At 42.2% G+C, this 14,855-nt stretch overlaps 1 protein-coding gene across 1 annotated transcript in view; it reads left to right on the forward strand.

Annotated features, from left to right (window-relative positions):
• Positions 1 to 354: 354 nt before the first annotated feature.
• Positions 355 to 14,855, forward strand: part of B4GALNT3 (beta-1,4-N-acetyl-galactosaminyltransferase 3) — a 151,894-nt gene continuing 137,393 nt past the window's right edge. The window contains exon 1 of the mRNA XM_043968259.1: positions 355 to 523. Within this exon, the coding sequence (XP_043824194.1) occupies positions 355 to 523 (169 nt within the window). The remainder of the gene's footprint in view (positions 524 to 14,855) is intronic.

A 14,855-nucleotide genomic window follows, 5' to 3' on the forward strand; every position in this document is an offset into this window, starting at 1 on the left:
GAGTTGGGGGGGGGGGGGGCGGAGAAGACGAGAGGGTGAGGAGAGCAGAGGACAAGCGGAGCGGAGCTTAAGGACAGTCGGGGGAGGAGCCGGCAAACTGCTCCAGGAGGGAGAACTAGCCCCAGGCGATCGGCCCTAGCCCAACCAAGCCGACCCCCAGAGCGCGGTCCCCGGCTAACGCCGGGAGCATGAGCTGGCGCCTCCCTGGAGAACTGCCGGGGGAGGCGGCCGTGGCGTCCTGAGAAGCTGGGCTGGGGCTCCGTGCGCTCGGGGCGCTGGGCCGGGCCCGGGGGCTGGGACTGGGTGGGAAGCAGTCCGCGCTGGCGGCGGCGGCTGCTGCTACGGCGCAGCGCCATGGGAAGCCCCCGGCCCGCGCTGCTTTTGCTCTTGCTGCGGCCAGTCAAGCTTCTGCGAAGGCGCTTCCGGCTGCTGCTGGCGCTCGCCCTGCTGTTCGTGGGGCTCTGGACTCTCTATCTGGAGCTGGTGGCATCGGGCGAGGCCAACGGGAACCCCCTGTATCGGAGTAAGTGGCTGCGGGGGTTGGGGCTGTATTTACGCGTGAGGGGAATGGGCTGGGAAAGTGTGCGCCTAGGTGGGAAGAAGGAGAGCGCTGACCCTTGTTCCTCTGGGGTGAGGAGAGAGGAGAGCAAGTGAGTGAGTGAGAGAGCTAATTCCTGCCCAGACCCAGCTTCCAACTCGTTTTCTTCCCTCAGGTATTTAGCCCCACCCCGGCGGTAGCTCAACCTTTTCTTCCCTTCTTTTCTCAAAGAGAATAGTCCTCGGGGGCCATGGGGCTAGAACTTGTGGATTCCAGTCTGGGGACTCAACCACTGATGATCCAGGTGGTTTTCAGGGTGTCTTCAGGTTCTTTGCTGCTTGCTGAATGAGGATAAAGCAACCCCACCCGCCTTGCAGGGATGCTGGGAAGAGTCTTGGGTACTTGCTCGGTGAAGGGCTTTCCTACTAGCTAAACGCTGGATCCACGCGATGACTTTGTAATTGTTGCTGTGATGCCCTCAGCTTGTCTCTATTGGTGCAGCTTGCTTTAGAACCGCGATGCCCAAACTTTCACGGCTCACACCTCCTCTTCTCATTTGACATTCTTCAATGTCAAGCCTCAGCCCCAGCTCCCGTCTATGTTGAACTTCAATTTGCCTTCCTGTTGTTGTTTTTTTAATTTAGGACTTCGAATTTTCCTTAACGAGATTCACATTTAAAGGTTAGGATTCTAGTTAGAATCTAGGCTTTATTACTCTCAACCAGCGTGACCTTGGGCAAGTCGCTTAATCTCTCTGGGTCTGTTTCCTCATCTATAAAATGAAGACATTGGACTAAATGATCTCTAAAGTCTCTCTTAAATATGTGATCCTATGACCTTACATATTCTGTTCCCACTCCTACCTCCCCTTGCTTTGAATACCGGTTTCCCATCACTTTACCACTGTACTCTTCCCCTTGCATTAGCATGGACTCCACTAACTAGTTGTAATTTCTTCTTCTACTCCTGACTGACTGGACAGTCACTTACTATTATCTTACTGCGTTTCCAGTTCTGTGAAGTGTCTCCTTCCTCTTTTGCCCCATAGGTATATTATCGGGTGTTCTTGTTGGTTTGTTGGTGAAATGAACATATTGAGGTCTTTAAAAAGGAAGGAGGGGGAAGCTAGACAGAGCATCTGCCCAGGAAACAGGAGGACCTGAATTCAACACTAACTAGCTGTGTGACCCTGGGCAAGTCACTTAACCCCCATTGCCTCCCCCCCCCCCAAGAAGGAAGAAAACCAGCATTTATTAAGTACCTACTATTTGCCAGGCACTATATTAAGCACTCTACAAACAATTTATTTAATCTTCACAACCCTGAAAGGTAGGTGCTATTATTAACCCCATTTTACAGTTGGGAAAACTGGGGCAGATAGGTTAAGTGACTTGCTCAGGGTCATGCAGCTTTTAAGTGTCTACATTCAGATTTGATCTCAGGTCTTCCTCATTTCAGGCTCAATGCTCTCTCCACCACAGCTCCTTTTTTGCAATGAGTCAAAGTATGTCTCAATAAGGCAATAAGTATTAAATACCTACTGTGTCAGGTACTGGGCTAAATCTTTGGGGATACCAAGATAAAAGCAAAACAGTCCCTGCCTTCAAGAAATTTATATTCTAGTGGGGGAGGTAATATATACATACACACATCAAATATAAGGTTCCTTGAAGGGGAGGACACTAGCATCTGGAGCTACCAACAATAGCTGACACTTGAATGGAGTTTTGAAGGTAACCAGGGATTCCAAGAAATGGTGTGGAGAGGCTTTCAGGTTTGGGGAACATTCAATGCAAAGGATTGGAAAAGGAGAGTTGTATAAGAATTGGGGAGTAGGTCAATATGATTGAAACACAGAGAATGTGGAAGGAAACAATCAGAAGGGGTCCATGTTCTGAACAGCTCAAAATGTAAGACGAGAACCTCTGGAGTTCTTTGTGTGGGGACCCTGTGTTATCCAGTAAACTCTAGAGGCTCCCTATAGACAGACCAGTGGTTTAGGAAAAACATTTTGGTGGCTGTGGGGAGGGAGGATGGATTGGAGTTGGGAAAGACTTGAGGTAGAGAGACCAATAGAGGGCCTTAACTGTTGGAGTAGAGAGAAAGGGACATATTCAAGAGATGTTGTGGAAGTAGAAATGACAAGATTTGGCAACTGATTGGTTACGTGGGTTGAGCAAGAGTAAGACTGACCTCTGGGTTGGAAGGATGGTGATTCCTCTGACAGTAATAAGGGAGTTTGGATAAGGGATAGATTTGGGAGGAAGGACAACGAGTTCATTTTTGGAAGTGTTGCATTTGAGATGCCTATAATATCTATAGGATATCAAGTTTGAAATGTTTATTAGGCAGTTCATGATATGGGATTAGAGCTCTGGAGAGAGACTAGGATTTAGGAATTATCTGCATAGCAATGGTAATTAAATCCCTGGGAGCTGATAAGGTCACTGGTGAGAGAATGTGGAAGGAAGTGTCATGTCTTTCATTAATGGGCATATCATAGATAATGAGTCAGTAAAGGAGAAAGGAATGAAAACCAAAAGACAAGCACTGTGTTCTATTCCCCATATACAAAATACAAGTGGTACAAATATAAGTGATCCAGTCCCTACCTTCAAGGAAGTTACATTCTATTGGAGTCATATAACATTCACAGATAATTAAAGATAGGATATATACAAAATAAGCATGAAATGTTGGGGGAAGGGTACCAGCAATTGGAAAATCTTGTTTGAGCACTTTCCTTAGAATTTGAGATAAGCTTTGAAGGAGGTTAAATGGAACAGAATCCGAACAACATGCACATGCAACCATGTATTGTGTAGATGATGAAAGTAATGAAAGCTGGAAAAGTACACTTGTTGAAGTGTACTTTGAGGTGTATTTTGGAAGAAATTTCATAGGAGAAAAGGATACAATCTTTTTAAGAATTTAACATTCTTTTTTACTTGTTTTTTTATTTTAAATTTTAAATTAATTTTTTTGGGGGCAGGGCAATAGGGGTTAAGTGACTTGCTCAGGGTCACACAGCTAGTGTCAAGTGTCTGGGGCTGGATTTGAACTCAGGTCCTCCTGAATCCAGGGCCAGTGCTCTATCCACTGTGCCACCTAGCTGCCCCCAGGTATTACTATCTTGCCAGAGTTACCATACATGTTAAAAATGAATTGTAGGGGGCAGCTAGGTGGCGCAGTGGATAGAGCACCGGCCCTGGATTCAGGAGGACCTGAGTTCAAATCCGGCCTCGGACACTTAACAATTACTAGCTGTGTGACCCTAGGCAAGTCACTTAACCCCAATTGCCTCACCAAAAAAAAAAAATGAATTGTAAATGAACATTTTTGCATTTGACAAATTGTTTCATTCTTTTTTTCTCTCTTCTGTTTTCTTTTTCTGTCTCTTCAAATGATCATTTCCATGTGTATTCCCCCCAGTAGAATGTAATCATTAGGGCAAGGACTGGCTTATACTGCCTTGCACATATTAGGTACTTAATAAATGTCCATTAGATATGATTGTTTGTGTGCCTGAATGTATGTTTTTGTTGATGGTAATGAGGTTTAGCACAACAATCACAACAATAATAATACCAACACAATCTGGACTAATGCTAAGATGTCTTAACAATATAGTTTGTCCTAAAAGTAATTCAGTTAGAGCAAAACCAATCTATGCCAAAAAAAATGACCAGAAAAAAATTAAACTTGACTTTTTTGGGGGGAGGGGGTGGTACTAGAAGGTATAGTGACAAGAAGGATGCAGACTCAAAGAATTTAGAATATTCCAGAATTCCGGCTTTGTTTCTTTTTCTTTTCTTTTCTTTTCTTTGTGGGGCAATGGGGGTTAAGTGACTTGCCCAGGGTCACACAGCTAGTAAGTGTCAAGTGTCTGAGACTGGATTTGAACTCAGGTCCTCCTGAATCCAGGGCCAGTGCTTTATCCATTGCATCACCTAGCTGCCCCCCTGGCTTTGTTTCTTACTATTTGTATGACCATGGAGCAGTCAAAGTCCTTGTACTTTGGTTTCCTTATTTATAAAGTGAAGGGCTTAGACTAGATGATTTCTAAGGTCCCTTCTAGATCTATCAATCTGAGCAAGTCTCATAACCTTTCTGGATGCTGATTTTATTTCCCAGAAGTTGGTTTGCACTCATCTTTAGTCACGCATTTGCTTTGTTTTGTTTTGTTTGTTTTTGTGAGGCAATTGGGGTTAAGTGACTTGCCTAGGGTCACACAGCTAGTAAGTGTCAAGTGTCTGAGGTCAAATTTGAACTCAGGTCCTCCTGAATCCAGGGCCAGTGCTCCATCTACTGCGCCACCTAGCTGCCCCCTCTCATAACCTTTCTGAGCCTCAGTCCCCACATCTGTAAAATGTGAGTAATAAACATGATCTACCTTACTGGAAGTCAAATGAGATAAAGTTTTTTTGTAAATCTTTAAGTCACTGTGTAAATGGATTCAGTTTTCATATGTTCCCTCCCTGACCCAAAAAAGGGAAGAAAATCATTCTTCAGTCTCCAAAGCATTAGTCAGGGTCTACACTTAACTGTGAAAAACAGAAATCTGGCTCTGGAGTAGAAAACCAAAATGTAGCGTCCCCAAGAAGAGTGAGTTTGCATGAGAAATGCTAAGTCAAGACACCAAAACAAAGAATTAAGTTTCACCCAGGGTGGTAAGGGAGGGAAATCGGTAGGGTAGAGGATAAGGGGAGGTGCTGCTATTCAGAAGTTTTTCTAACCTAGGTTTTCCCTACTCTGCCACTTTCATGAGGCCCGAAAAAGAGAGGTTCTATAGTAGTACTGGAGCCCAGAAACCAAAGTTGGGCACTGAGATGGAGGTACATTGTGGAGGTAGATGGTGTATAGATTTCAGACCTTTGGTGGACAGCTATAATTGGGACAGCTGAGTTTGTGATGGGGGGGTGAATGACTGACTAATGATTTGGAAATCTGAATACAATTGTATGGAAAGTTATTTGTCTTTCATTCTTAGGCAATTATTTTCGTCAGAGAGCTTTTCCATTTGGCTTTTCAGGCTGTTGCCTTTTTCCTATGTCTTTCCTGCATCACCCTCATTTCTTTTTGCATTTTTTCCTCTACCTCTCTAACTTTGTGTTCAAAGTCCTTTTTGAGCACCTCTATGGCCTGAGACCAATTCATATTTTTCTTGGAAGCTTTAGATCTAGGGGCCCTGATGTTGACATCTTCCTCTGAGGGTGTACCTCGATCTTCCTTGTCACTAAAGAAACTTTCTATGGTCCTCACCTTTCTCTGTCTGCTCATCTTGCCTTTCTTTCTTTCTTTTTAAAAATTTTTTTTATCTTGCCTTTCTTTTACTTGACTTTTAGCTCCAGGCTGCAACAACCCAAGTTTCAGGAGGCCCCAGGTGGTATGATTTAAGGAAGAGCAGGTTCTTCACATGTCTGGCCTGTTCCCTGGTCCATAGATGACCCCAGACCAACTTGTTAATCAACCAGCTTTGTGTACTGTGGTTGTCAGCTCCGAAGAGCCTGTGCCCCTCCCCTACCTGGGCCACTGCTACTCAAGCCTACCTCCTGGTTCCCATCAGGGGTGAAAAACCCAAGTTCCACCTCAGCACCAGCAGAGACCCCTGTAATCTCCCCGCTGCCAAGGGCTCATCCCTCTCACCAGATTGTGAGCTTAGTTCCAGACGACACTAACACTGCAGCTGATTCAGAGGCTCTGGGGGTCTCTTTCTCTGGTGAGGCCTTCCTGGGATTGGATCTATGTCAGCCTGACTGTGGGGTTGGGCTCCACTCCTGTCTCAGCACAGCAGCTCCCTCCTTCTGACCTTCCAAGCTGTCCTTTGTTGGAAAATGATTTCAGCACATTCTTCTGTGGATTCTGCTGCTCCAGGAATTGTCCTATGGCATTATTTGGATGTTTTTTGGAGCGATTGTGTAGTGAGTTCGAGAGCTCACTGCCTTTCCTCTGCCATCTTCATTTGTCCTTCATTCTTGAAGATGACCAATGACATCATGAGGGTGATGCCTTGACTTTCAAGTGAATTGGATTTAAGTGATAACAGAACTTTGCAAAATTGTCAGCTTGCTTCACTCTTTCCTCCAGAGTCATTGAAGTCCAGTGGCAAGACAAAAGTCAAGACAACGTAAAGTGGAACCTTAGGGAAGGTGAAGAGAGTGGTATTTGGGACCAGAAGGAAGAGTAGATCTTAGTGGCTAGAAGAAATTCTCAGGACATTATACCCCCATGTAAAAGAGCACTCTTTCCTTGTAGGGCTGCATTTGGAATAATACTTGGATCAGTTTTGGGCACCACGTTTTAAGAAGACATGCATCCAGCTGAGGGGGACACTATAAAGAATGAACTAAACAGGGTATAAAGCAGCAGCCCTGGATTCAGGAGGACCTGAGTTCAAATCTGGTCTCAGACACTTGACACTTTACTACTTGTGTGACTCTGGGCAAGTCACTTAACCCTCATTGCCCTGCCAAAAAAAAAAAAAAAAGAATGAACTAAAGATCACACTATATCAGGATTTTTTGGAAAACAAGATAAACAAAAAAACCTGTGACTTTTTAGACTAGAAAAGATAAGACATGGGTTGGGTTTAACTAGGTTCAAGTATTGAAGTGTCTTAATTAGACACTTTAAGAAGTAGACTTTAATCAGGGAAATGTAAATTAAGAGGACTACGATAACTACTTTATTGGAGGAACTGGGGAGAAATAGGCACCAACTATTATCTGCAGGTGGATCTTGAATTGGTATATTCTTTTTGGAAAATAATATGGCTACAAAACCAGTCACATGCTTTAACCCAGTGGTTCTACTTCTAGGATTACCCTAAAGATGTCATGCACAAAAGGAGCAGGAAAGGATTTGCCCATATAGACACACTATTTATTTTTTGTTTGTTTTTGCCACTTTAAATATTTTATTTTTTCCAAATAGATATAAAACTTTAAAAAATTTGGTTTTTAAAATTTTGAGTTCCAAATTCTCTGCCTCTTTCCCTTCTTTTCCCCATCATTGAGAAGGCAAGCAATTTCATATAGGTCATACATGTAGCAGCATTATTTATAAAAGCATAGTATATTGAATTTTTTTTTTTTTTGGCGGGGCAATGAGGGTTAAGTGACTTGCCCAGGGTCACACAGCTAGTGTCAAGTGTCTGAGGCTGGCTTTGAACTCAGGTCCTCCTGAATCCAGGGCTGGTGCTTTATCCACTGCACCACTTAGCTACCCCCTATAATAGAATAGTACAGTGGAATATTATTGCTTTATAAATAATGACAGATCTGAAGAATACACATGTAGTACCACCTCCGGGATTCCTCTCCAATTTTTTACAGGTTGGGTCCTCAGAGGGTGACTACTACCCCAGTTTCAAGGTACCAAACTCCTAAAACTACAGTTCATAAGCCTTCATGTTTCTGCTTACAATTAATAATCACCTAGCAAATTAAAAACAAACAAAACCAATTAACAGCAAAGGTTTTTTGTTTGTTCTTCCCATGACAATTTTTTTTAGTCTTTTTTTTTTTTTAAGTGAGGCAATTGGGGTTAAGTGACTTGCCCAGGGTCACACAGCTAGTAAGTGTTAAGTGTCTGAGGCTGGATTTGAACTCAGGTACTCCTGACTCCAGGGCCAGTGCTCTATCCACTGCGCCACCTAGCTGCCCCGGTTTTTTGTTTGTTCTTTTTGCTGAGGCTGTATAGTAAGAACAACTGCTACAGATACTCCCCTTATAATCCGAGGACACATTCTCCCACAATATCACAATTCCTAACATCAATGGGAAGAATGAGCACATACCTATACAGGTACTCGGATAGTGATGCACACATAGAGAGAGAACATGTAGTCAAGGCACTATAGGGAGCCCCACACCCTTTTCCTTCTTGTGCTGTGCTCAGTTGGCCCTCCCTGGAGAATGGGTCCTGATTTTTTAATGTTCTCGAGGAGTGTGGCCTGTCCCCAGTTTGCTAATAGCCTGATGTTCTCTAATTCCATCAAGGACAAGTTCTTTACGGTTCATAAAGGGGAAGCAATGTAAAACATGTGCATATACTCCACTGAAAACATTAAGATCATGTTTCTGTTACCTGCCCTTTGTGATTTCATCAACTGGTTTAGGGTATGAAGGGGTATGAAAATCAGGTGTTTGGGGGTGTCCTGACCAACTGTCCCCACTATCCACAGACATGAGAAGACAGGTGGATCTAATCAGTCACCACACATTATCCCAGTAGCTTACAGACCCTTCTAGTTCACATTTCTCCAAATTCTTTGTTCCTTCTGGCTTTTTATATGACTGCCCATTCCTTTATAGCTCTTGCCTATTCACTCTGGTATTAGCTTTTCAATCATTATACCTTATTTGGCAAGCAACTACTGGATCATGTCATTCAAGACCCACCCCAATCAGGTACCAATCAACTTGAATTTTTTTTTTCTTTTTAATTATGAACTTAATCAGCAACAAACATTTCAGTATACAAAGGAAAACAAGAGTTTTTTATATATGATACCATGAACTGTACAGATTGTTTTTTAAAAGTGTATATTAATATTGTGCTCTAAGAAATGACAAGCAGGATGATTTCAGAAAGGCCTGGAAAGACTTGTATGAACTGATGTATAGTGAAGAGAGCAGAACCAAGAGAACATTGTGTGGAGACAGCAATGTTGTTTGATGAAGAACTGTGAATGACTTAACTATTCTTAGCAATTTAGTGATCCAAGACAATCCCAAAGGATTAATGATGAAGCATACTATCTACCAACCAAGAAAGAATTGATATTGATTGAACACAGACTGAAGCATGCTATTTTTCACTTTCTTTCATTTTTTTCTTTTATTCAAGTTTTCGTATACAAAATGACTAATATGTCAATGTTTTACATAATCGTACATGTATAACCTATATCTGATTGCTTACCATCTCAGGGAGGGGTGAGGGGAGAGAGGGAAGGAGGGATAAAAATTGGAATCTGAAATTATAAATAAAAATGTTTATTACTTTTAAAAAAGCTAGGTGGCAAAGGAAAAAAGTGTATATTAAATGTTATAAGGTAGTAACAACATTGCCCTGTTTGTATTCCTTTCTGAACTTTTTGTTTTCTCCTTGTGCATTTTTAATGTTTTATTAATACTTTTTCATTTCTTATGTATCCCTGTGACTAACCACTAACTCACCCCACCCCCAGTAAATAAAAGCTCTTCTGTGTAACAAATAAATATAGTCAGGCAAAACAAAATCAACATGTTGCTTATGTCTGAAAATGTCTATCACATTCTAGACTTCTAGTTCAATAGTCTCCAGACATTTTTTGTGTTCTGTGTTTGGGTTTTTTTTTCTGTGTTTTTTTTTTTTTTGCAGGGCAATGAGGGTTAAATGACTTGCCCAGGGTCACACAGCTAGTAAGCGTCAAGTGTCTGAGGCTGGATTTGAACTCAGGTCCTACTGAATCCAAGACCAGTGCTTTATCTACTGCACCACTTAGCTGCCCCAGACATTTTTTTAAAATCACGCACCACTATCATTTAAAAAAAATTTAAGCATGTACTCCCAATATGTGCATTTATATTTATATGTATATTTACCTCTTTATAATTTATATGGATATACTACTATGCTAATAATTAGGTACATTATAAATCTTACCCCAAAGTAGAAATTAAAGGAGGAGGAGATTAAGATGAAATCATATTTAAAAGTCAACAGGGCGCAGTGGATAAAGCACCGGCCCTGGATTCAGGAGTACCTGAGTTCAAATCTGACCTCAGACACTTGACACTTACTAGCTGTGTGACCCTGGGCAAGTCACTTAACCTCCATTGCCCCGCCAAAAAAAAAAAGTAAACAGGGAGCCATAGGTGTTTGTTGAGTAGTGGAGTGATGAGGTCAGATCTAGTCTTTCAGAAAATCACTTTGGCAGCTCTGTGTAAGATGGATCAGATTGAAGAGAGCCTTTGGCAGGGAGAGTAATTGGAAGGCTAGTGCAACAATCCAGGTGAGAAGTGATTAGAGCTTGAACTAGGGTAGCCCCTGTGTGGGTGGAATGAAGGGGAGGGGTACAAGAGGTGTGATGGAGGGAGAAGGGGCAAGATTTGGCGACTGATTGGATGTGTGGAGTGTAAGAGTTGGACAGAGAAATTCAGAAGAGAAAGAAAATGTAATGAGATCCTAAATGCAGTCACGAGTCAGCTATACCTGTTCATCCTGTATTACTCACTTCGTACCACCCAAAATGAAGAAGGGGAGTGAAGGGTAGGGCTCTCACTCACTGGTCATGGCCCCTGATTACAGAGCCTGCCTACCAAGAGGCCCCTGCCAGAGTCATGAGTTTTTTTGGGGCTGGGCGAGGAGTGGATATGGGAGGATGGAATTTCTCCATCAGCACCTGTGGTATCACAGGTAAGCCATAATTGTCCTGTGGAGTCCTTTGGAGCTTATGCAGTAGAGTGGGGAGAAGGCTCTGTGGGAGAGTGTTGGGAACTAGGGTAGGTCCCCTAAGGACAAAAAGACCTTTCCTTGTGACTTGCTGCTGAAAGTATAAGACAACAAATGTATTATCTCCTCCATTAGAATGCAAGCTCTTTGAAAACCTGGACTGACTGTATTTACTTTCTATTTGTAACCCGAGCATTTAGCACAGTGATTAGCATGGAGTAAGGCTTAATAAGGAGTTTTTCATTCATTCATTCATTTCATTGATTCACTTCATTGACCAATCTACCTGTTCAGGCTTATCTTAACAGTCTTTATTTTCCCGTATTCTATGCTTTAATGAAACAGGACAAGTAAGCTTTTATTATTATTATTATTATTATTGTCAGGCAATGAGGGTTAAGTAACTTGCCCAAGGTCACACAGCTAGTTAAGTGTCAAGTGTCTGAGGCCAGATTTGAACTCAGATCCTCCTGAATCCTGGGCTGGTGCTTTATCCACTGCACCACATAGCTATACCCCCAAGTAAGCTTTTAATTGGGGCCCCTAGGTGATGCATTGGATAGGGTGCCAGGCCTGGAGTCAGGAAGATGCATCTTCCTTCATTCACATCTGGCCTCAGGCACTTAGTAGCTGTGTGACCCTGGCCAAGTCACTTAACCCTGTTTGCCTCAGTTTCCTCATCTATACAATGAGCTGAAGAAGAAAATGACAAACTACGCCAGTATCTTTGCCAAGAAAACCCCAAATAGGGTCACAGAGAGTGTGAAACAACTGAACGACAAGCTTTTTTTTTTTTTTTAAGTGAGGCAATTGGGGTTAAGTGACTTGCCGAGGGTCACACAGCTTGTAAGTGTTAAGTGTCTGAGGCCGGATTTGAACTCAGGTACTCCTGAATCCAGGACTGGTGCTCTATCCACTGTGCCACCTAGCTGCCCCCACGACAAGCTTTTAATAAATGTTAGTTCAGTGATTGTTTTTTTTCTCTGTTTCTTATTCTGACCTTTCCTGTTTTTGTACCTTTGGCCATTCTATTCCTGACATCTGGAATGGATTCCTTTTTCTCATTTCCGTTTGCTGAAATGACTCCTTTCATTCAAGATCTGACTCAATTAGTACCTCTTCCATGAAACCTTCTTTGAAACCTCTTGTAGTTGAAATTGATTGTTTGTTCTTTAAAGGTCTGGTAGCACTTTGCCTAGATTCCCTTCATATTCATCATATTTGACCTTGTATAACAGTTATTTTTATATACAACCTCTGTTGACCCCCATAGTCCCTTGTGAAAAAGGTCTCTGACAGATCTCATTATCACCAATACCTTATATGGTGTCCTACACATAACAGACCCTCAATAAATGTTTATTGAATAGAATCTGCTTGTCTCTTGTTTAAAAGAACTCCTCCTCCTCCTCTTCCTTCTCCTTTTCTTTTCCCAAGATCATTTTTAAGATTATGAAATGGAGGCCAAGAGAGTTCAAGTGATTTGCCCAAGATTGAGCAGATAATAGTCTTTTCCTACTCTTGCTTGGATCTAATCAGGTTAGCCAAAGAATTGACAAAGCATAGAATCCTACTCTGTAGGTATTTAACAGGGTACTCAAAGGTCTAATGCAGCCAGTATGGTCTAAGCTGCCTCAAATGTTTAGCGAAATTTTATATCTAATTAGCTAATATACATCAACTAGCAAGTTAGCAGTGAATTTTGTTTGTTGTTCAATGATCTTCAGTCACATCTGACTCTTTGTGATCCCATTTGGGTTTTTTGGTTTGGTTTGGTTTTTTTTGGCAAAGATACTCCAGTGATTTGTCATTTCCTTCTCCAGCTCATTTTACAGATAAGGAAACTGAGACAAATAGGGCTAAGTGCCTTGCCCAGGCTCACATAGCCAGTATGTGTCGGAAGCCAGATTTGAATTCAGGAAGATGAATCTGCTTGACTCCAGCCCCAACACTTTATCCACTCCACTACCTAGTTGCCCCATCCCTACCACTAATAGAATCCTCTCTTGTAATAAAGAAAGTAAAAGAAACCAACATATTGGCTCCTGCCATAAATAAGAGGTAAGACAGCTTTAGGATGAGAAGCTTCCAAGAATGATGTTCTATAAAACAATCAGGAAAAAAAATTATGATTAAACAAAGAGGGAGAAGCAGTCTGAAAAAAATATGTGGGCAATCCAACCATGACAGACTGAGGATAGAATTAAGGTCAGGGAATGGGGGATGAATTCAAAGAGGGGAATTTATTCAACACTTATCACTATATTCAGGGCACAGTTCTAGGGTTAAGAGATTAAAAAAAAAATGAAACAGTCCCTGTCTTCAAAGAGTTTACATTCTACAGTTATCCCTTACACATCGCAACTTTCGCTATATTACGGGTCAGCATAAGAAATGAAATGGGAGTATTTGGGGAGGAGAGAGTGGAAGCCACAGATGATGTGCAAAGCCCAGCAGATGACACAGAGCTTATGACCAAATACTTAACCCAAATTTTACAATAAGGTATGTAAACACCCCAGAAAATAAAAAGAAAAAATGTCAGACTTCCAAGGGAGAGCCAAAAAATTTGATGTGTTTTCCAGATCATGGGGTCGCCGTGTCCCTATCCCCCTCAATGTGGAAGGGATAACTGTACTAGGGGAATTTACATTTATGTAGAGCACTAGCAATTGGTGGGGGGAGGAGGTGTGAGGGAGGGCAAGAAAAGACTGGAGTAGTAGGTGGTGCCTGAGCTGTGCTTCTTCTTAGAGTCAGAGGCCCTTTGGAGCCTGGGAATGGGGAACCATCTGTGCAAAGGAGAGAGGCTGATGATAGAATGTCATGTGTGAGGGTTAGCTAACAGGCTAATTTAACTGAACTGGAGAATGCATGAAGGGGTGCTAATATAAAATGAAAATGGAAAGGTAGATGAGGGCCAGACTGGAGGGCTTAAGATGTCAGGCTGAGGATTTTACAATTTTATCCTGCTAAAGAAAAATTTTTGAATAGGGGAGTGAGACATGGTTTTAGGATTATTAATTTGCCAGCCTTGTGAAGAATAGATAGGAGAGGGGAGAGGCTGAAGCAGGGATGCCAATTAGGAGGCTATTGCAATAATCTAGGTGATGAGGGGCTAGATTGGTGTGTGCCTGTATGAGTGCAGGGAAGGGTCAGATGCAAGGGATGTTATTGAAGGAGAATCAGTGAGACTTGGCAAATGATTAGATAAGTTCAGTCAGGGAGAAGGAAGATTTGAGGATGTTTCCAAAGTTGTGAATCCGGCCAAATGGAAGAATGGTGGTGCCTTCAAGACAAATAGGGGTGTTTGGTGGGGAGATGAATGGTTGGAGAAATAGAATGAGTTTTGGACATGTTGAGTCTGAGATGGCTATGAGACATCCAGGTGGAAATGTGAGGCAAACAGTTGGTAATGTGGTTTGGTGTTCAGGTTAGAGATTAGGGCTGAGTATAAAGATTTGGGAGTCAGCTGTGCAGAGGTGATAATTGAACACATGATGATAAACAGATGGTGGAGAGAATTCATAACCACTCAACTCTTATTTTGTTTCTTTTTTCTTTGTCAAGAAGAATGCTATTCAGATTTTGTCTGCATCTTGAAAATGGGGATAATAATAGCATCTACCTCCCGGGGTTGTCAGGAGGTTAAAATGAGATATTTGCAAGGCATTTTGCAAACCTTGAATCACTCTATAAATGCTAGCTTCTCACATCTGAGGAATCATCTTTGACTCATCCCTCTCCCTTGCCCCCAATGTTGAATCCATTACCAAATGGGATTTACTCTGTTTCTTCCACGTCACTTATTTTTCTCCTTCCCGCCGCTCAAGAAGCCACCACCCTTCTTCAGGTCCTCATTAACTCTCATTTAGACTTG

This window comes from Dromiciops gliroides, chromosome 5 (genome assembly GCF_019393635.1).
Source record: "Dromiciops gliroides isolate mDroGli1 chromosome 5, mDroGli1.pri, whole genome shotgun sequence".
In the NCBI taxonomy this organism is placed as follows: Eukaryota; Metazoa; Chordata; class Mammalia; order Microbiotheria; family Microbiotheriidae; genus Dromiciops; species Dromiciops gliroides.